The sequence below is a fragment of the Camelus bactrianus genome, chromosome 12 (assembly GCF_048773025.1).
Source record: "Camelus bactrianus isolate YW-2024 breed Bactrian camel chromosome 12, ASM4877302v1, whole genome shotgun sequence".
NCBI lineage: Eukaryota > Metazoa > Chordata > Mammalia > Artiodactyla > Camelidae > Camelus > Camelus bactrianus.
In genome coordinates this window covers 19,255,043-19,278,175 of record NC_133550.1, presented here as the reverse complement: position 1 = coordinate 19,278,175, position 23,133 = coordinate 19,255,043, and the positions used below count along the sequence as shown (strand labels likewise).

Genomic DNA, 23,133 nt, shown 5'->3' with positions numbered 1-23,133 from the left:
GACGTTACAGATGAACTAGTGCAGGGGTTTAACAGCTGGTAAGAGCTCAAAGCCATTAACAGTCCCCACACACAAAATGCGGAGAAACAGCGCTCAGCAGAACTCCGGGGAGGAGCAAGGGAGTTAGGCGGTGCTGAGCTGAGGATGGCTTGGCCACCAGGTAAAGGCTCCCCGCAGTGTGGTCTGGAAACACGGGCTGAACCGCATTTGGTTGAGAGGGTTCCAGAATCCCTAAGCTCACGAGGAAAGCGTTTAGCCTTTGCTTTACAGAGGATTTATTGACTTGAATTATCAGATATTATGCCTTGTTCACAGGCAAACTGCGAAAGGTAACACTAGCCTAATTTTCAGGTTGACCGTTTCAACAAATTCACGCTTGCAAGGCAGTTGCCTGGGAACAGGCAACTTTCTGAGTTGTGCTTTGGTAAGTGGCATGATATATTAAAATAGTAACAGTGAAAAAAGGGACCTGAAGTCTGCCCCAGTCTAATACAGAAAGCACAAGTGTTTCACACAATAACTTCACTCTCTTGCATATTTGTTGCTCTGTATTTCTGGTTCCAAACAGAAGTATATTTTATGTGATGCATAATTGTTCTTTCAGTGGGATTCCCTGCCCCTCCAAATTCATGGATTTTTTTCCCCACTGACACTAGATTGAAGGAAAGGAAGGGATGGAGAGTGGTAGATTTGTCTATCAAAAATCTAAACGATGGCTTTGAGTTAATTGCTACCCTTGATTTTTTTTTTTTGTTTTACAAATTTTTATTGTGAAAGGTAATACCACATATAACAAAGTACATGAAATTAAAAAGTAGGGCTTTATTACTGTAATCCCTGTGTAACCAATGCCCAGATCAAGAAGTAGACTTGGTGTCCTCCTCTCCCAGGCTTTTTTTCCCATCCCAATCACAGGGTCGTCTCTCCCCCACATCAGAGACTACTATCCTGACTTAAAAGGCGATGACTCCCTTAAAATTAAAAAAAATTTTTTTATTGAAGTATAGTTGATTTACAATGTTGTAGTTTCAGGTGTACAGTAAAGTGATTGTTATACACACATATATATATTCTTTTTCAGATTCTTTTCCGTTTGAGGTTTCTACAAGATATTGAATACAGTTCCCCGTGCTATACGGTAGGTCTTTGTTGTTTATTTTATATGTAATAAAGTGTATATGTTAATCCCAAACTCCTAATTTATCCTACCCCCAAACAATCCCTTTTCTTTAAAGTTTTTTCAATCACTAAATGCTATGATATAATTTTGTCTAATTTTTAATGCAGAGATATAATAGTGGATCATATTCATTTCTGTCATCTTTCATTCAACTTGATTGTAAGATTCATCTGTATTGTTGCAAGTAGCCAGAATAGCTTCATTTTCATTGCTGAATAGTATTCCAACATTGATGGCATTTGGGTTGTTTCCAGTTTGGGACTATTTCAAATGATGCTATGAAAATTCTTATCCTTAATTCTTAGTGCACCTGGACATGCATTTCTGTTGAGCATTTATTTGGCTGTGGAATTGTATGCAGTCGTCTGGTAAGATACTGCCACAGAGCAATCCACAAGAGTTTGCAAATCTTGGATACAAATACAGACCATTTTTGGTCTATCAAGAGATGCCTCAAAGGAAGCTGAGTTGGGGGCATGGGCAGGAGGATGGCTTGGCAGGTGTGCTGCCTTCACCACAGCCTGGTGAAGACCCAGTCCCACTTGTTTTAGTTGTTTTAAGACTTTGAAGAAGTTCTGCTTGTAAAAAAAAGTTTGTTGGCAAATATGGCTTACGGGAATGACATTGCTCAGGTCAAGAATTCAATTAGTATTAGTTGAATTAAGTAATTAATTGGAGTCTGAAGGATGAACTGAGACTAGCTGGGGTGACCAGGTGGCTGTTAAGAGTGGACTAGATGAGTAAGTATGAGACGGTCCTGGGCGGGGGACGGGGGGCAATGGAAAGAGAAACATGGGCGAGCCGCTTCCGGGCCCAGCTGCCGAGGTGGGTTGAGTGAGGAGGAGTAAGGGTTGGGGCACGTCTGCTGGGCAGACCTCGTGATGAGCCCAGACACAGGTCTGTGAGGCTGTGGGCAGAGGCTGTGGACTCCGGCCCGTCTGTGAGGTCTGACTCCCACTAACCGGCTGAGTGATCTTGGGTCAGTAACTTGACCTCATCCTCATGTCTTCAGGTGTAAAATGAGGTTCATAACAGGACTACCGTCAGGGTTGTTAGGAAAGTTGGGGGAAGTAAATCTAATATCAGCACAGCGTCCGTCAGAAGCACTCACTGTTGGCCACCGCTGCTGTGACGGGAAATCAAAACTACTTGCTAGAGCTGAGGGGGACATACCATCAGCTTTGAATACAGCGTCAAAGAAAAAGGCTTCTGGAAATGATGGTGAAGCCGTGTTACAGTGATAATTTTAGAAGTGTCTGTAATTCAATTAGGCAAGTGTGTAAATGAAAATCTGCTGAATGAAGCATGCACAGCCTGACCTTCCTGACATGCAGTCCTAGGGCAGGCTGACTGCACCCCGGAGCCGTGTGAGCACCCCAGGAATGCCCCAGATCTCGTCTCTACTTGGCGGGATCTAAACTCCAGAGAACGTGGTAGATTAGAGCTTGAAAATGAGGTGAAGGAGAATTTGAACCTAACAGTGTCATCATATTGAACACAGTGCATCCCTGCATCTAGTAAGGTTTTCTTTACTTTCTCTCAGTAACACAGGTCATGTTCACTAGAGTGGTCCTCGGCATCTTTCACTAGATTTATTCCATGTATTTGGTCTTTCTGGTGCTATTATAAATTTTTTTCAAATTTAATTTTTCAGTTATTAATATGTAGAAATATAGCTGATTTCTCTATGTTGGGCTCTAATCAGGAAATTTTCTAAACTTACTTTTTTTTTTTACAGACTTGTGTGGGAACGTTTTTAAAAAATTATTTTTTATTGAAGTGGAGTTGACTTGCGTTAGTTTCAGGTGTACAACAAGGCAATTCAGTTGCACATTTACATATATACATACACGTATTTTCCATTATGGCTCATCACCAGAAGCTGAATATAGTTTCCTGTGCTAGACAGTAGGTCCTTGTTGCTAATTTCACTTTTTTCTAATAATTGGTTGCTTCTTTAAAGTTTCTGTAAACCTCATCATGTCATCTTTAAAAAAAGAACAGAAAAGGTGGGTACAGACTGGCAAACTCTCAGGTGCTGCTGCTGCTTCTGAGAGCAGGGGCCGAAGCTAACAGTTTCAGACAAGCTGTGATCGAATTAATCATGTTGCCCTAACAGAAGCGCTGTGATCTGCAGGGACCTGAAAAAGTCACACAGTGGTTTGCTTCTTGACTGCACAGTCACCTCCACCTGGGGAGGCTTTAAACTATCCCAACTCAGACTGATTAAATTGGTCTGGGGTGAGCCTGGGTCCTGCCATTTTTCAAGCTCTATCTGCCACCCTAAATATGCAGCTGGCTTGCAAACCATTGGACAAGTAAGTTGTATTTCCATTATTATCCAAGAGGAGATGGTGGGAAAACCAGTTCGGATCATAAGGGCAGAAGTTCTCCAAGTAAATAGGAAAGTTCGACATTCATATTTATTGTCTCACTCAAGGTAGGGAGGTAGTTGCCCCTTTTAGGGGCCACTCTGGCTCAGAGAAGAAACATGATCAAGGTCACAAAGTTGGGCCTAGTTTGTAAGCTTTAAAGCCAAGACCCCTGCTCTCCACCACAGTGAGTTACTTTCGCTAGTGCTCCAGGATCGGGGGCAGTATGCTCAAGCTAGCCATGGTTTCAGAGGTCCACTTGCCTATGACTAACGGTGTCTCAGCCTGTAAAGCCAGCGGATGTTACTTACAGACTGGCACCCATCAGCCCCCAGAGGGGGCTGCGCTCCTCCCTGCGGAGCCTTCAAGAATCTGTCACAGCCAGGTTCTCACGCTGAGACCGTAGGCGGGTTCAAGTGGGAAGCTGGCAGCTCGCAAGCCCAGAGCAAAGTCTCCAGCGCCTTCCCCGACCCTCTCTCCCCAAGCAGTTTCTTAAAAATGTCTTTTTTTTCTGATCATATAGCTCTTGGTCAAGTAGGGAACTTGGAAGTCAAAGAATAGCACAAAGAAAAAGAAAAATCCTCTGCTCCTCAGAAAAAGCATATTTTTAAAAATATTCTTTGCTTTTTTTAAAAAATGAAGTTGAAATATTATCTTGCCCTCTTTTTCTCCATTTAATGTTCTGTTTTTTCCCCTGAAAACATTTGAAAGAACTGCAAACTATCTTCACATGACTGAAGTATTTACCAGCCTCCTCCAACTTGCCACTATTAGATACCAGGAAGGACCACGTGGGCCAGTGTATTTATGTGATTATGGGGAGTATGTGGCCCTTTTAAGGGTCTTTATACTGACTTTCAAACTGCCGTTGAGAAAATCTGTACAGATGCCTTCCCTCTAGTACTAGGGTTGAGCTGTACTCTTGCCAGAATTAAAACATGTTTTCAGTTTGATAAAAGAAATTCATAACATTGTTTAACTGTAAGGTTGAACCCTTATAGTGTTTAATGTTTATTAACTACTTTTATTGAGCCATTGAAAGACTCTGAGAAATCTTTTAAATGCATATTTCATCAATGCCAAACACCTCCTGCTTAAGAGCTTTCAAAAGCTTTTTTTTTTTTTTTTTTGGTACTAGTGCCTTAAATACCCTCCTCTAATCTTCATTCAGACATTCTAGGCTTACAGTTGCCATGTTCTCTGGCTACAGACCTCTTTGCATTCCCCCTGCCAGATCCGCCTTTCTCTGCCTAGTTCTTGCTCACCTTTTGGCTCTCGGTTTAGAGGTCCCTCTCCCGGGGACCATCTCAGGTCCCACGGCAGCTTCCCGGAGCCCCGGCCGCCCTCCGCCGCTCCCAGCAGCGATGCGCGCGCACAGCCCGCCCCGCCCCCACGCTCCCGGCGGCGCCAGCCGCTCGGTCCTGCTCCCGCGCCCCTAGTCGGCACACACGCCGGCGGCGCTGCGTGGTGAGTGGACGGTGGGGACCGTGCCCACGGCCGCGCTGTTGGAAGGTCAGTCTGTGCCGTCTCAGATGAGCTGGTGGGTACAGGCCGTTACAAGAGGTCAGATGGCAACAGCGCTGGGAACTAACGAAGTTGGATTTTATTGCAAAGGAAGACTTGATGGAGGGGAAACAGCACCTGCTTGAGAAAATGGAGATGCGACAAGAACAGCAAAGGAGTCATGAGAGATGGTTAAAGAAAGGTTCAGTACCTCCCAGTGGGATATATGGGGCGCCAGCAGAGAGGCACCAAGAGGAGGCCTCGTTTAGACACAGGACAGACACCGCAGCCCAGGCAGCTGTGTCCTCTTCTGTGCTCCCGCCACGCTCCTCCCTCTACTTCAGCATCACTCCCACGTGGGACATGTGGGGGCACATCAGCGAGTACACATCACCCCAAGTCAAGCTCGGACGCTGGCAGGACCGATCCTCGGTGCGAGCCCCGCCTGTCTCTCCGTAGCCGTGTAACTAGGTAAACAGTTCATGCTTTATGCGTCTCAGTTTCCTCATCAGTAGAACAAAGATTAGAACTAATTAGAATTAGTTTCATAGATCAAATAAGGTAACACATGTCTGACAGAGTGCCTGGCATGTAGTACAAACTTAATATACTATTACATTATTTTAGAAAGCTGTGGTACGATTAAACCTGGGAATATGTGAAGAATCCAGAACTCCTGACACATAGTAAGTGTGCAGTTTGATGAAATCAATGTTCATTAAGATCCTAAAAACAAGAACAATCTTAGATTCTCAGTCACGACATTAAAGGTGGAACTAAAGGTAACCTGTAAGCTCAGGCACCGTGGAGGGACTGTAAGTCAGTACATTCCTCTCAGAGAGCAATTTGGCAACATCTGTCCAAAATAAAAATGTCTATTTCCTGAAATTCAGTGTAACCTTGGATACACAAAGATTCAGAGATAAGTCACACAGGGTGTTCATAAAAACAGTTTCTGATAGCCATAACTTGCACATAACTTACATGTCCATCAACAGAGGAAAACGATGTAGCCCTTATAAAATAGAGTATGTGTTCAGTTTATTAAGGGGACTAGAGATGCAGAACACGTTACAGAATGTAATTCACGTGCTGGGGGAAAAGCTCTGTGAAACCTGCTATTTTCCCAGAGACTTAAAAAGCTTTCTTGTAAGTGCACTGAAGAGTTTGGGAAAAACAAACAGAACTTTCTGATGGTTCTCTCTGCATACAAAAATCATCTTAGGAAAGTAAGTTTTACACTAAGTATAATTGAATTTTTAAAAATTATACTTCAGGTATGTATATAATCACATCTTAAAAAATTTTACTGGGAAGTAAAAACTAATTAAGATATTCTACTTCTAGGAAACAATCCCCAGGAAATAATCTGAAGATGGGCACAATTTATGTATAAAGATGCTTACATCAGTCATTTACCACAATTTACATATTACTAATTTCCTATTTATATTAGCAAAAACAACTTAATATCCAACATTAGAGGACTGTTTCGGGTAATGGCGTATCTGTGTAATAAAGTATTATATAGCTATTAAAGGTCATGCTGCCAAATAATTTTATTAAAATGGAAACATCTCCATACATCATTAAGTGAAAAGTTACAAGTTATGTGCAGTGTTCAGTGTTAAGTTACCTTTACATGATAGGATTACAGGTGATTTTTCTCCTTTTGTTTTTCTTCCCTCTTACACATTTTTAAATTTACTAAGTTTTTCTAATTTCCTCAATGATTATGTAATTATGAAAAAACACCATTAAAATACATGCTTATAGCCAGCTCTAAGCTTGCCTTACAATGTGCACATTGATGTAACTACGCTAGTAGCTACTTTGGTACAAATCCAAGACACACTGCAACACATGTTTAAAAAGAGTTGTGAGGTAAAAGTCACCATTTCCCAGGAATCTTAATAATAAAATGTTAAAGACACTGCTTCACTTATCAAAAGAATTTATTAGAAAATAGTACAGATGACATATCTGTTTAAGAGTATGGTTTCAGTAGACAGCACTCCGTCCTCATACCACAAACAACGTCTCGTGGACCACGGGGCAACCACTGTTCCTCTGAAGCTCCATCTTTTAGATGGAACATTCAAGCAGTACACACTGTGGCCATTTGAAGGAAGATAATGGGAAAAATGTGGTAATTACCAGGAAGAAAAAATCACTACAGTCTTGGAATGTTAAAATAACAAGTAACTAATTTTAGTCTCAAAATTCTAGGCATCACTATAGCCTAAAACATCAGTCAATGTGACTAGTAAGTTAAAGGGATCAAGGTTTCAAAGATCAAGTTAATACTGAATCTTCATAAATAATAAATCTGTAATCCCACAAAATGTTCTTATGTCTGTGCACATGCAAAAATTAATGTAAATTTCTGAAAAAAGCAAGAATGGGGAATATTAAAAAGCAATGTTATTTTTTTTAACATAAAGCATGCACTTTCTAATATTCTTAAATACTTCAAAGTGTTATAAGTTTGATTCTAGTCCAGTAACATTCTTTATTAGCTGTTTCAAATGCAGTCGGTCTAACCAGTACCCCAATCAGATATGGAGTACACACCTGTTATTGAAAAAAGGTGGAATTAATGCATGAGATTGCTACCAAAGATGTGAGACTTTTAACTCCTGACCACGCCACCCAGTTTTTCTTCAAAACTTTAAAATACGTTTGCACAAGCTAAATGTATAAAGCATATTTTAAACTGTCACCCAACTCCCAAATGTCACTGAAAGAAAATGTACAAAAATCATGTATTGTGTGATTAGTCAACTTGGGCAATTTGCTACAAAATTTTCCAAGTGTGAATCAGCTTTAACTCAAAATCGACTCAAAGTTCACACAACTGTTTCTAGAGTTTCAAACTGAAACAAATGAGGAGGGGTGTGCTGATATTAAAACACTGTCTTAATATTTTATTAGAAGAAATATACTTCCAAAATTCTTTCCCCATCATAATCTAAACACAAACTTTAATTAAAAATATATATAAATCAGTAGAATACCATATTACAAATGCCCAGAAATGCAGAATAAAGATCAAAAACTGCCTGGAAATATTTCTAACACTTTTTGGGATTACACTCATAATCTAATAAAGATTATGAATTAGCACAATCATTATTGGGGCCAACACTTCAAAATTCGCCTATCAAAGCTAGCACCAGGAAAGTAGTATACACATAAAATTGAGAAACAGAGCATCTTCCCTTCGTAAAAGCACAGTCCTACAGAACACTGCTCTCCCTACTTCGCTAGTATAGGGTCAGTCCGCCTCACCGAGGCATATATCTATCTTTGAGCCATTAACATCTTACCGGAATAGCTTTACCAGTTATTTGGTATCTACTGAAATCTGTTACCGGAATGAAACACAATTTATCATGGAGATAACTCATTTTTCTTCCAAGATACCAATTAAAATACTGAGGCTATAACATTTTAAACTTACCTTCAATAAAAACTAACATATTCTAGTACTTAAAAAAAACCACCAAACCACTCGTCCCTGAAAGCCTAACCATTCCATTGTTTAATTCCTCTCCTTCCCCAAAACGCAGGTATTTAATGTCTACAATTTTGCAACATGGTTAATGGCCACCACATGGCCACCAAATTAACACTATTCATTGTAAAGCATTTGGAGATGTCTCAAGTGCGAAAAGAATTTCATCCGTGACTGGACAGGTGAGCAACAACCTGGAAGCCACTGAAGCAGATGTCGTAATTCTACCTTAGTCCCAAGGAAGGGAGGATCGCTACTTAACAGCAATTCTCCGCCTGGCACAAATAATTTACCATCTCTGATGTGCGGAAGGTATTATGGAAGAACATAATTTTTACAAAATCAACACCTTTTCCAAACAGGTTTTCTAAATTCAACAGAGCTTAGACTGCCAACGTTGTAAATCTAGCAAATCAAATTGCTTCATCTCAACTGGGGGAAAAAAAGGCACAAAAGAAAAACAAGCAGCATAACCTTTATTTGGTGATACAATAGGTGAACAGTGTTCTGAAGTTCTGAACACTGAATTTTACCCATGTGATAATTTATTTTCTATCTAAGCAATTTATTCAGAGGTGTGCTTTAAAAATACATATTAGGAACCCTGCAATTGGTATGTTCTGTATTAGAAATATCTTTCATGGTAATAATTATTTATCTTTCTATAGAGAAAAAATCATAAAGATCACTTTATTTTTAGCCTGACAGAATAAATGTATTATACACATCTCTTCCAAAGCCAGTGAGTGCACCAGAAGTTCCTGATCCATGCACTTCACTGCTCAGTCAGAACGCTGTACATCTTCCAGCATCCACAACGTAACACAGTCCAGGTAAAAACACACATTCCTCTCACCTCTCTACTTCCCCTTGAATTTGCTTTTATTTTGCAGGAGGGTGGAGGGGAGAGGAAAAGATATAGAAGTTGCGGTGCAGAACTGTATTTATTTAGAACAAAACATTATATCCTACATTAAAAAAAATAATTTTATCAAAACCAGATTTCAATCACAGTTACGTATGATCTTCAGTTGCAGGTCCATGTTGAATTGCACTTGGCAGGTGTCCTGACAGTGTCCTCTGAGTGCTCCCCACTTCAGCCCAGGTTCTTATCTGTGGACACAGGTTCTTCCAGAGTCTTCTTCTGGCTTCCTTTCCGTGAATACTTGTATTTATCTACATAGGCTTTAACCAGATTGGCCACTTTAGTAGAATTTACTTCTCCACTCTTACTATGACAGACCTATAAAAAAAAAAGGAGGGTTTTTTTTTTTTCATATGTAAAGGGATTAAAGCAAGTAGAAAGCTTTGTAAAAAACAAACCCCAAAGAGATAACCAGACGTTTTTACAAGTTTCATATCGCATATGAACTTATTCAAAAGGTAAAAACCCAGACAAGAATTAGTAGAAGCTACCTCCATTTTATTTAGACTTAATTAAGCATTCCTTTATTAAAAGGGATGGTTCAGAATAATACGTACATAACTCCACTAAAGCTGGGACTTACTTTATCTACTGCTTTCCGTACAATCTCTTTATACTCCTCCTTGGTGATATCTTTATTTTGATAAAATGGCTTAATGGCCAGTTTTACCTCCTGTGCTGCCTTTTCTTGAATTTGCAATTTCTGATAAGAGGAAAATGATAATTATTATTTGCCCAATCACATACTTAAAAAAAAATTTCTTTAAAAATATAAAACTGAAAACATTGCACATTTACATTATTGTAAGAAATCATTAAAAATGTTAGTGTCATAAATACAAAATAGTTCTTTACTAATACATATCAAACATTTATAAAAATAATTACGAAATATTACCAGTAACTCCATGGGCACCAACATATTTAGACAGAATCCTTTAAATAATATTGGAATTTAAGACTACCAACAATAAATTCCCTTCACCACTTACACATAGAAAGTTATTTTTCATCTTTATCATATACAGAATTATGTAGGTTGCTCTCAACTTTGAACTTGCCTTGTCTGTCTTCGAGCTATCTGCGCTGGCTTCCACTGTAACACTTACTTTGCTTTCTGCCAATTTTACAGCAGCATTAGAAGCTTTGCTGTGACTTGATGACGAAGTATTACCAGAACTTGGTCCCTGAACTGTTCCCGCATTTCCGGGGGCTGCTGTTGGAGCAGGCAAGACTGGTGTACTCATGTTATTACTTACATGAGGAGCACTAGGAATACCCTGTTTTAGAGAGTTATCATGAATTAATGAATTACTTGCACTCAATAGAAGTCTTTTAGTCACCTATTAGAAATAACATTAAAAAGAAAAAATCAAAGCAATTCAATAAGAGAAATGCATATTTCAGGTCATTTATGTCTAAAGGACTCTGAAGAAAAATGAGTAACATTCTTAACCAGAGCCTCATTTAAATATATCATTGATGACTTTTAAATTATATATGTATTGTAATGTTCTGATAGTAATACTAAAAACAACAGGAAGAAGAGCAATATTTAAATAGTGGTATCTTCCTACAAGACTCTTGAAAGTAAGTGCCCCACTTTAAAGATGGAGGAAAATAAGACAGCGAAGTGAAATGGCTTGCAGTGTGCTGATTTCAAAAAAAGATGTAAGCTCCCCAGTTCCCCTGCTGTTCCAACTATATCTTGCTGCCAGGATTCCTACAATTTCTGAGATGTAGACATGAAACTATCAGCAAACACAATGTTCACAAATATTAATCAGATTTTCTGTATGCCTCAGAGGCACTTCTTCCTTTTTAGCATGGCAAGTTGGTAAAAACGAAGCACAGACAGTAACGGGTAATGACCAGCTTTATCTGGTGTTTGTCCGAGCAGCACAATACAAGCTTTATCACAGTATTTAATCATAAGTTCCCACCCCCTAAAAAGTCTAAAAATCTGGGAAAATTTTTTAAAGCATCCACCACTCAATTCTAGTTTGGCTCATAATTTTGGTCTTCTTGATCCAACCAGAAAAAAACAAAAATAACAACAAAAAAACTGGATATCTGTTAATAGCAATATATGTAGCTTAGATTTGATAACATGCATTCAGCTCATTTTCTTATTTGGGGGTGGGAGGTTTGGGGAAGGACACTGAAAGAGGGGTTATGAAGCAAACCTAATCAAATAAGCCATTGTGTATAAATGCCAGGAAGCCCTTTCTAGAACATCTGTCCTGAACAGCTAAAGGTTTTACAACAGCTATGTTGGTGAAACTTGAGTTGCTAAAAACATACCTGCAGCTGCTTTCCATCTGGCTGTGAAGCAATGTAGCCGACTTGCTGGGATGGTGGGGGAGGGGGTGGCGGTGGTGGTAGTCCCTGAGATACACTGGTAGGAGCAGCTACCTGCATGAGAGGCACTCCCGTGTGCAGATGCAAGGGTAGCTGAGGGTGAATGCTGAATGGACTGCGCTGGATGTTCATCAGAGGGGCATGAACACCCACTGGATATGGGAAGATATTCATAGGCTGGTGTTGTTGTGCATTCATCTGTTGCTGCATTACATTCATTTGTGGTTGCATCATATTTATAGGTAGCTGAGAACCATCACCTTGTTGGTTTGTTTGGTCTTTTAGGTTAGAATCTATCAAAAGAAAAAAAGGCTTATGAAAAAAATCATGTTACAAACTTCTTTGGACAGAGAAGCAAAGAACCACTGATGATAGTAAATTGAATAGCAATTAACAGACTCAGAACACCCAAGCCAATATCCAATTACTCAGTTTACTTCTTTCATTCCTAAATAATGTGGGCTAATTTTCGAACTAAAAGAAAACATTCAACTAAAATTATTTTTAAGAGTAACTTCGGATTATAACATCGTTAAACATTAGCAAAGAATCAATAGCTCGAGAAACTTACTAGGAAAAGAAATAATCCTATAAAATTTAATTAGATTACTAAATTAGAAGGTTAATCACTTTAAAAATCTTCAACAGCTTTTTTCTTGCAAAGTTCTTGAGTCAAGGAAAGAAAATCTTTTTTAGCAAAGTGACTTATTTATAGGAGAACAATGATCAAAAAAAATTCAAGTGTACACATCTGAAATAAATGAAGTAGAATTTAAGTCCTGCACAGGTGTATCCCAGATTCTTCTACTGGAGCAAACTGTATTTAAAATACTTAGGTCTTTGGCAAGGTTTGGGGCAGAGGTGGGGTGAAAAAGAGAAAGTTTATTTACATAACACAACATGACTTGTAAATAACTGGTGTTCAGTTTAACATGAAACTATAAATAGGGATCATTTCAATTCATACAAATAGGGTAGTCAATTTATAATCTCTCTTCTAATAAAACAGTGTTGATAAATAAACACAGTATGTTACCCTGCTCGGTTGTTTCCTCTTCTTGTCTCATCCATCCAGACTGCGGACCTGAAGAATTCCTCCCTCGCCGTGAGTAATAGTTCTGTACATCTGCTGGCAGAGTCTTTCTCACGGCCCAACTAGACGCAGATGTCCACCCGGATCTATCGGCCGGTGTATCAAATGAGAACTCTTGCTCACTTTTCCGTTTATAGGGCTGCTGTTCTGCAAACTTGAAAGAGTCATTCCCTGAACTATTTGAATTCCCTGAGAGGGGTTTTCGGTTCTGCCACCTGTTTTCATTCTGATCTGTGTAGGCAAAGCCACCTCTGTACGTGCCTCTGCCGCGGTTCCCTCTACCACGGTTAGACATCCAACCCGAACCAAAGTTTTTATTCCAAGAATTCCCTGAATTTTCACTTCTGTTTTCTTCCCAATGAGACTCTTTTAACTTTTCTGGATTTCTGGTCCTCGGATCAGGCCCAGAATTTATTTTTTCTGTTACCCAACTGGGACAGTCATTTCTACGTTTGTCAGCAGAATTTGAATCATCAGCATCTGAACTGATGTCATTTTTTTCTTTCCTTGTATTTTCATTCTGTTTCTCTGGGTCATTCTTTCTGTATCGATCATTTCCTCGTGGACATCTCCAACCATCATTTGACCATCTTTCCTTCCATCGAGGAGAATAACTGTCTCTGTCATTTCTACCAAATGATGAACTCTTACTTTTTGTTCTAGATCTCGAGGGTGACCGAGAACGTGATCTGGACCGAGACCACCTTCTGGTTCTCCTTTCTCGGTCTCGATCTCTCCTTGGCCCATCTCTGTCACTTTCTCTTTCTCTGCTCCGGGACCTGGATTTTTCTCTTGGGGAGGAATCCTTCACTCTTGACTGAGATCTTCTGTTCTCTCTAGAGGTGTCTCTTTTGGGGGAGAGTGATTCAGACCTTTTGCCTTCCCTGGTGCTCTCTCTTTTTGGAGATCGAGACTGAGATCGCCTCCTCTCTCTCGCACTGTCCTTTTTTGGAGACTGAGAACGAGATTTTCTCCGTCCTCTTGCAGGTTCCTTCTTGGGAGATGGTGATCGAGACTTCCTGCTGTCTTTTCCAGTTTCTCGTTTGGGAGATGGAGACTGAGACCGCTTCTTTTCTCGTGCAGTGTCTTTGCTGGGAGACCATGTTGTAGATGGAGAATGAAATCTCGATCTTCTAGTACGAGGCTTTCTGACTTTATCTATCGTATCTAAAGGGCTTTCAGACGGTTGAGATACAGTTTCAACCTTTTCATTTGCAGGATCAGAAGACGACCTATTCTTTGGGAAACTGTGCTCTACAGACTTTTCATTCCACTGTTTAGCATCAGCAGTTACAGATGGCTCAATTTCAGATTCATTCTGGTCACTGCAAAATGAATCACATTCCATAGGTATCATTTCATTATTGTCCTCACCAAAACGCTTCTGAATCTGTTCAACGTGTGTTTTAGGCAATTCTGTAGATCTGGGATGTTCAACCAGAGATTCAGTCATTTCTTCTAAAGACTTGTCTAATTTGGTGTTAAGATTATTTTTTAATAAATTATTTTCAGAGTCTTGAATACTGTTGGAAATTTCATTCCCTGAAGTACCGCACGCTGCAGTTGTTTCTGCACCTTCATCTTCCACATGCGCCAGCAGATGAACCTCGGAGCTTCCAGCAGGTTCTCTGTCCACCGTGTGTGTAATTCCACCCTCAGAAGATTCCGATTTGGGGCTGTCAACAAGCTGTTCTGTTTTTACTGTGGAATCTTTAGGATCAATAATTTCTACGACAGGACGCTCCACAACTTTTTCTTCACTGACCACTGCCTGTGCATTCTCAGGTAGCTCACCCAGGCTCGATCTAGGCTGGTGTCCCTCAGTTTCAGACCCTGAATACGTAGAATCACTTGGAGGGGGATCTGTACACGTATCCGCTTTTACCTCTGATTCTGAAGGTCCAGCTATTTGGTCTTGATTTTCCGATGGATCACCCCCTTTTTCAGAAATATTTTTAGAAATCTCACTTTCCAGACATAGAACATTAGCCTTTATACCTGTATTCTCAACTTTTTGATCTTCCTCCTCCTGTCCAGCGAGCACGGGAGGATCCTGGGTACCAGACTCAGAATATGAAGATTCCCCTCTTTCCTCTGTACCTTGGGTCTCAGGACATTCCGCACTTCCTTCTAATGGCTCACTGCAACTTCTCAAGCCATCAGCAGGCTCATTTTCTACATTCATCTGCACAGTGTTACTGCTTTCTCCGTCAGACTGGTGCTCTGTCTCTAACACAGGTGGTACGTCAGATCCTGCTACTTCCTCATCTGCTGAATCACTGGAAGATGATTTTTCAGGGGGAGGTACAGAGCTCCGAGGTTTCTTTTTCAGTAAAGGTAGTTTTCTCCCTCTTCTTATGGACTTCCGTTTGGGAGCCTGTCTTGTTTGCTTTTCTGACCCGGCTGAAGAGGAAACACTTACAGAGGGATTACTGTCATCTGGGGGATCACACCCAGAACTATTTGATACTGGGGATCTCTGAGACTGACTGACTGGTTCAGCTCTCGTGCTACGTGTCGATCTCCTCGTAGGAGCTGTTGCTGCAGGTTTCCGTCTTGAGCCTCTGGTGTTTGAGGTACCGGAAGTCTGCTTCTTCTCTTCCCCTTCTTGTGTGTGTGCTAATGCACACCCCTGACAAGAAGTGCCTAAGAACACATGTTTCAAAAAGAAGTAAAAAGTAAGTGCATGTTTCAATAAATGGTAATAGTTCGGCTTCAGCTTATTTTAGCATAAAACAGACATCTATAACAGGGTGAAACAAAATATGCTTGTGAATCAAATTACAAATAAATGCATAGCTACTAACATCTGAGTAATATCTTCTTAATGCTAATGAAATGAGTTACCACAAGATTTGAATCCATATGGACAATTTTACAGGGGAAAAAAAAAGAAAACATGTTTGGTCTGGTAACTGCCATTTGCTTTATGAATTGCTATTACCTGGGCAAAAGCAAGAGACAACAAGCTACAGATAGTAAAGACTCAAGTTATTTGTTTATAACTAATGTATGTTACTTTTAAAGATCTGTGGTTTAGACACTGAAGCCCTAAACAGAAGGGGGACTTCTAATCAGTTCCTCAAAGATGTGAAGTTGTAATTTTCTAGTTGGAACAATTTTAAAATCAGGTTACTATACAAATATTTACAGAAATATCTAGGACTTACTACCTATACCTTAGTTTACGGCTTTTCTAAGTCATCAACACATACTTTTTATGAGACTGAAAGAAGCTAATATTTTTAAAACTAGAAAAAATTTCAAAAGCTTTACCAAAGTTTTCTAAAGATATGGTACTTGTTGGGAAAATAGTTCTTGGCAACACAGAAGAGATGAGAGGAAGGACTTCTGTTCCAATATTCCAGGGTATAAAACCAATTCTGAAAAATCAAAACAAAATAAAGACATTTCTGTTTAAATGGTTTAAAAAATAAAACCATCAACTTAAAAGTATTAATTTTCTAAATCAGGTTAGTAACATTAAAATATAAAGTACTTAAATTATTTTTTGCCAAACAGCTAAGAATGTACATCCAAGGTTACTCATTGTTCAAAAGTAGCTACCAATTGGCTGCAAAATACAAAAACAAACAAAAAAACCTCTTAAAAGCATGTTTTTCAATAAATTAATAGCAAAGGGAGAGCAAGGGTGACTTAATGTATAATAATTGTTTCTCATTTAAATAAGTTAATGCAGTATTTTGTCAAGAATCTTTTTAGCTTTTCTTTTTTTCCACCATTCTAAAAAATATTAATTTGGATACTAAAAAGTACAGATAAATAAAATACCCAAATGAAACAGATTTTAAGTGCACAGTGTGATGACTTCTGACCAATGTACATACCTGTATAACCACAACCCAAACAAGATACAGAACATTTCCACCACCCCAGAAAGCACCTTCAGGACCTTGCACCCTACTCTATTTCCAGGCAACCAAAGAGATAATTTAGTCAAGTTAATCAAATCAAGGTTTTATAGAAATCAGCGAAGTCGAAGGGGAGTCAGTCCATACGTAAATAAACACTCAACAAAACTGAGAGTAAAACTGTATCACTGGGATTTTGAAGCACAGCGTATCACAGATGGTATCACATTTTTGGATAGGTTTCTCTACGTTTTATAACATAGATCAGGGCCAAAAATATCAAAATAAATACATTTTTTAAAAGGAGAAAAACACACCTGATTCTACTACTAAAAGCCCTCAATCTCAGGATGAGGGCTCGTCAAAGTTCCCAGGGTCCCTACGGACTTCCTAAGACCCCAGCGTTTCTGCACTCACACCTAATCCACGCTCAGCTGCTTCTTTCTTTGATTCATATTTGCTCAGTTCAGTTCTCCTAACAAAAGACTATCTCATCCAGTCCAAGGTGAGATTCTGGAGTAGGAGGAAAGAAGCTTGAAGAACAATGTGCAACTGCACGTGTACAAAAACGTGTAACTCTAAGAAAAGATTTCACAGTATACGTATCTGGGACTTTCTAGTTTTACTTACTTATTTTCACTGTCATTCCTAGAGGGTGAAGACCCTATGCAAAACTGTATTACAGTGATATATAAAAGTTTCAGTATGTTGTAGGGATGAATATAAAATTCTGGCAAGGACCTTGATCTTTACATAGCAGCTTGATTTAAACATGCATCATGTACCTAGCAATGTGCTAAGTAACAGCTTTAGGACTTAAACTAAGAAAAAAGCTACAGTATAGGAAATCATGAATTCCAGGGCAGACCACGGACTTGATCAAACATTTCAAGAACATTTTGGAGAGGGTACGTGTTATGATAAAAGCAGTGCTCCAGCTAACAGCACACAGGGAAGGTGGGAATGGACGAAAAAAAAAAGAGGAAGGATGAAAGATCTGAAAGCTATTACTAATAATGAGTCTTATCATTTAGGTGCTCTCCCTTTTAAATGAATCAAATATCTACATTTATTAAACAATAAAGAAAAGATTCTTTACTTTTCAAGGAGTTCTTTAAATAAGGGCTTTTCATTAAGCATTGGAAACACCAAAGTTTAATTTGAACAAAACGTGCTTAGAAACATGACCACTGAACATGACACCTCTGCCCTTCACTATTAAGGACCCCTTGCACGCACGCGGGCACGAAAACACTTCAGCAACCTTTTACCTTCCAACTCCAGGTGACGCATCAGGAAACCACGACAATTCCAGTTCCTCTCTCTTCTGCCTAATCAATGCACCGATTTCATTGACTTCTATAAATTCTGTACTAAAAGATAAATTTTAGACCCTCATCAGAATTCCAAAAATTTAAGTGCTGAGTAACAATTTGGGTTACATCATGAATACTGGAAGTTTTCTTATCTAGCATTATAAATCACATAAAAAAGTTTTTAATTTAAACACTTTCAACATGAACTCATCCCTAAAGTAACTAAAATTTTTATATTACAAATCAAAACTGCATTTATCTGATTCATAAAAATAACACTTGAATTTCTATCTTAAGTGACAGAATTTCCAAAAGTCAGTTCAGACTAACGCTTATTATTGAGAGAACAAAGCAACACCATTGCTGTCCCATGAACCAAAGTTCCCGCAGAAATCCTAGGTGTGATGGTTTGCCATCTGAAACTAAGCATAATGCAAAAGAAGAAGACAAAGGAAGGCATGGTTATTACTGTAACTAAAAATGGGTATGGTTCAGCTTTTCAAAAAGCTACTCAGATGTAACTGTTTTCTTTGGTAACTTGCCAACCCCTAAAATTAAATCACAGTCTTAATCTGTCCTGCTCATTCAACCAACTCCATGTGATTTTAAAACCCCAACTTAATCTTCAAATTCCATAAATATCTACTTAGATTAGTATCTCTATGCCAGTCACTATGGACTCAAAGATGACTGTATCTACTCTGAACAGGTTCTGCTTTACCATCCCCATCATTTAACAATTAGCCTACTTCTCTGTCACATAAAAAACTTGTGCACAACAACTTTATTATTAATGAAAACGAAGCCCACTAGCATAAGCAGTCATTGCCTGAGAGAGAGGCACAAAACAACAGGTTTTTCTTTGCTTATTTTCCAAAATAAACAAAAATGAAAAACAAGGTGGGCTTTCACAGTTTGTTGAGCCAAGTTTAAATATCTAGGAAAAAATATAATAATTAACAAATAAAAAGCACAAGTTAAAAGTAGAAAATACTAACCAGTAAGCTGTACAGTTAAGAGAAGATTCTCCAGTGTGACTACTAGAAGAAAAGAGATTGGAGAAAACATTCCTGAAGCACCGATCTGTACACTGATTTGATCTTCGAGGCTAGAAAAGTAAAAAGAGGCTAGTGAAACAGCGAACCAAACCCTCCGTAACAGGCAGGTAACATTTAAGTATTTTGATATACCTGAGGCACTAGAGTCATGTACTGAACAATCATATTTTTCTTTATTTCAACAAACCTTATTCGTCTTTATTACTGCATTTTTCTTTCCTTCCATTTCACTGTTTTTAGAGATTCCTGTACAAAGACACAAAAATATCTTGCCTTAATTTTTATTTTAAAAGATTGTAAACCAGTACCGATACTGGTATATTGACAAAAAGTTAAAAAATGTAGAAAAGTTGCATTTAAAATAATAGTACTTGCATTTATATAATTTTCCAAATGCTAGTTTTATCTTGTTGAGCCACAGAAACAAGGGAAGTAAGAGGCCACAGTAGAGAAAACTAGCAAAGCAAGTAAAACTGCTACGCTCAGAACCTACGTATTAAAGTTCTAGTCAATATTTTCTGGTGCCTTGTGCAAACTTAAACCACCCTGTATCAAAAAGAATATAAATACAAATTACTTAATATCAATAATGCACTTAATATATCCTTTCCAGCCATGACCTAAACAACGGGTATTGTTGACTCACCCCAAGCAGGAGCTGACGAGGGGAACAGGGGCCATCAGCCCTTGTCAATTATAAATTACCATTTAAGGATTGTCACCAACTAAAAGTACCCTCCCCTCCTCCTCAAACGTTATAGAATTAGGAAAAGTAGAAGCATTGATTAAAACAGCTCCCTGTTAACAGCAGTGTTTTGGGCTGTCTTGCTTACAGCACTTTTTTGGCTTACCTGTCCCATCTGAAAATTTATTTCTAGGTTAAGAAGATAAAGGATGAACAGTTTCTGCTAACCACAAAAATTGTGTTAACATCTTTATAGAGCCCTCCTCTTAGTTCTTTACCATCAAGCCCGTGTTAACGGTCACCGCTACCCGTCATCTATCAACACACTTGCTGCCTGCGGTGAACGCTGCTGGCACTGCCACTGCTCTTTCCTCCCATCTCTGGGAAAAGTCTACAGTGCAAGTGACGACGGGTCTTCCGACCTACAGCCCTGCTGGTTTCACAAAGGCCCTACTAGCTTTGTTCAGAATACATCAACCTGCCTAACTGGGAGGCCTGTTTCCTGCTATTGCAAGATCGTAAGTCTTCGGGGTTTCTTCTGTCCGTCCAGTGGGAAATAGCCTATTTTCTACTTAACAGCTCACTAATTTCCTTTTAAGTTCCCATACAACAGCTGTTTAGTTTCATGCTATTATCCAGCCTTCACACATGTCCCACCCAGAACTGTTGTAACAACTGTCAATTGACACTGGGGAGAGGGGTGCTGGCTTAGTTCCAGGAACTTATATTCTTACCCTTCAATGTATACTTCAAAGTTGGTACTGATTTTTTAAAAGTGCTTAAAGAAGCCAGGAATAAAAATGTGTGCTAGGTACTGCCACATTCCTAGAAATAGCCATTTCCTGCAGCGAGACCGAGAATTCCTGTGTTGTAGCTACAGTGTTTTTTATGCCCCGAGGGTGCTGGGTTGTGCCATTCACTCAATACTGCTATAATGAGTGTGTACTGTTTACACAGCATTCCTTCACTTGGAAGCCTATGTCAGGAAGCAACCACTACATGAAATGCTCTCTGAGAAGAACTGTTAGTTTTCTGGCCAATGCTAAGTATGAAAACCTAGTTCAAAAGCTATTTCACATATTTCTGGGTAACTCTCAGGTAATATCTGAGCAGTTCCAATGGTGGATTCGTCTAAACTGCGGTTTCCTGGAGACCACTTCACAAGTTCACTCTCCTAAACTATCCTTTGGACAGCGGTGATATGCCTTTTCATTTAATTTTTATCAAAGTAATGCATGTACATTAAGAAGTCAAACAGCACTTCTAGACTTGTAAAGAAAAGCCACGGAAATCCCCACTCTTGATTTCAGCTCCACCAAACCACCCATCAAATCCTTCAGCCGTGTCCTCTAGTATTTACCTCTTTATTTCTAAGGAAGCTTATTCTACTCTATCTCGATTTTTTGCTTCAGATGTTTTCCTATATTTTTTTTACTATAGAAGATAAAGACTTGTTTCTTATACCACTGCCCTGCCTACCTCCCTTGCTCCTCCACCCTAATGTTCTTTTGATGTGTCAACAGGATGTAAGCAATATTACATTACTCTGACTATAAAAACATGACTCACAGCTGAACCATATCATGAATTAGATTACTTTTCTTGCACAACTTCTTGCTTTTCCTAGGGTTAATACGTGCTTTGTTTTCTTTTTTCCTTTTTTCCATATATTATCTATCACTGATTTAGCTAACTGCCACAAAAGTATACACGTCCTCTTAATACACTCACATACATACACTCGTTCATCAAGTTTGCTCCCTACTCTCTTGGAAATACTTTTCCTTTGTCCTGCTCCAATCTAAATGGGAAACTCTCTAAAAGCTACTGTTCAGCTGCCATTCTGGGGCTGTTCTATCCTCTTGAGAATCCCCTGTATCTTCTTCCTGGGTTGGAACTCATTTTCTGAACCTCACATCATTCCTTTGCTTATTTTCTCATTCAGTGAAGCATACATATCCTCCAGTATAATCATGAGAAAGGATGCATGAGAATGTATTTCTGAGCTCTTATGTATTTGAGAATGTCTTTATTCTGCTCTAACACCTGATTGATGGTTTAGTAAGGAATAAAATTTTCTAGGTTAGTAATTATTTTCCCCAGAACTTCCAAGGGAGGGCTCCACTACTCCACCTATTGTTGTTCAGAACATTCTTTTATACATGGTCTATCTTCTCTCTCTAGAAGCTCTTCAAACCTTATCTGCAGAGTTCTAGAATTTTATGATGCACTTAGTATATGTAGTTCTTTCTTCATTTACTAGGTATTAAGTTAATTCCTTTATCTGGATACTTTATTATTCTGGGAAGTTTTTTGGTTTTTTTTTTTTTTTTTTTTTTTGTACTTTTCTTGTTAACTTTTTGCCGTTTGTTGTTCTTTTCTGAGATTTCAGTATTCAGTACTGGACCTCATGGACTAATATCCTATTATCTCTTTGACTTCTGCCCCACTTTCTGAGATTTCTCAGCTCATCTTCTATTCCTGTTCAGTTTTTAAAATTTCTGCAATAATATTTTTAATTTCCAAAAGCTTTCTTAGTCTTTTCTTATTTCACTGATGAAATATCCCTTCTCTTATCTCTAAGGATATTTTATACATGGTCTATATTCTCTCTCTAGAAGCTCTTCACTCATTAATACAGATGTAATGTACATGATAAATATAATTAACACTGTTGTGCATTATACATGAAAGTTGTTGAGAGTAAACCCTAAGAGTTCTCATCATAAGCAAAAAAATGTTTTTCTATTTCTTTAATGTTGTATCTATATGAGATGATGGATGGTCACTAAACTCACTGTGGTAATCACTTTGTGATGTATGTAAGTCAAATCATTATGCTGTGCACTTTGAACATATAGTGCTGTATGTCAATTTTACCTCAATAAATTGGAAGGAAAAAAATTAGCTGTTCAATACTAAACTGACTTAGGACATCCACTAAAAACTTGTTTAGTATTTCATATTCTGAATAATAAAACAAACTCTCAAATCCAAATGAATCATACTCTTATTGATGGCCTTCACTAGACTGAAGTGTGACAGGTTTAAGATTTGCTTATGTTCCTCTCTAAAAGTCAGTCCAGGCAGGAGATATGTACTTAAAGAAAATTACAATAGTCTTAAAACTAGGATTCTCATAGTGAGAGCAGGCCAAATTATCTAGAGAAAACCTGTAACATCGTTTACTCTTCCTCAGTACTAAATTTCATATCAGATCCTAGAGTTACCAAAAAAAACAAAAGAGGGGC

General features: G+C 38.7%; 1 protein-coding gene across 6 annotated transcripts in view; it reads right to left on the bottom strand.

Annotated features, from left to right (window-relative positions):
* Positions 1-6,992: 6,992 nt before the first annotated feature.
* The window catches only part of SCAF11 (SR-related CTD associated factor 11), a 57,514-nt gene continuing 41,373 nt past the window's right edge, over positions 6,993-23,133 (bottom strand). For 4 of the 6 annotated variants that reach the window (XM_074374989.1, XM_074374988.1, XM_045523504.2 and 1 more), the window contains 9 exons: positions 19,385-19,443; positions 19,138-19,247; positions 18,095-18,196; positions 16,228-16,334; positions 12,895-15,597; positions 11,802-12,151; positions 10,559-10,777; positions 10,081-10,200; positions 6,993-9,815 (listed from right to left, as the gene is read on the bottom strand). In XM_074374989.1, coding sequence (XP_074231090.1) covers positions 9,669-9,815; positions 10,081-10,200; positions 10,559-10,777; positions 11,802-12,151; positions 12,895-15,597; positions 16,228-16,334; positions 18,095-18,196; positions 19,138-19,247; positions 19,385-19,443 — 3,917 coding nt within the window. In that variant the 3' untranslated portion in view covers positions 6,993-9,668. The remainder of the gene's footprint in view (positions 9,816-10,080; positions 10,201-10,558; positions 10,778-11,801; positions 12,152-12,894; positions 15,598-16,227; positions 16,335-18,094; positions 18,197-19,137; positions 19,248-19,384; positions 19,444-23,133) is intronic. The other 2 variants (XM_074374990.1, XM_074374991.1) reach the window with 2 other exon arrangements.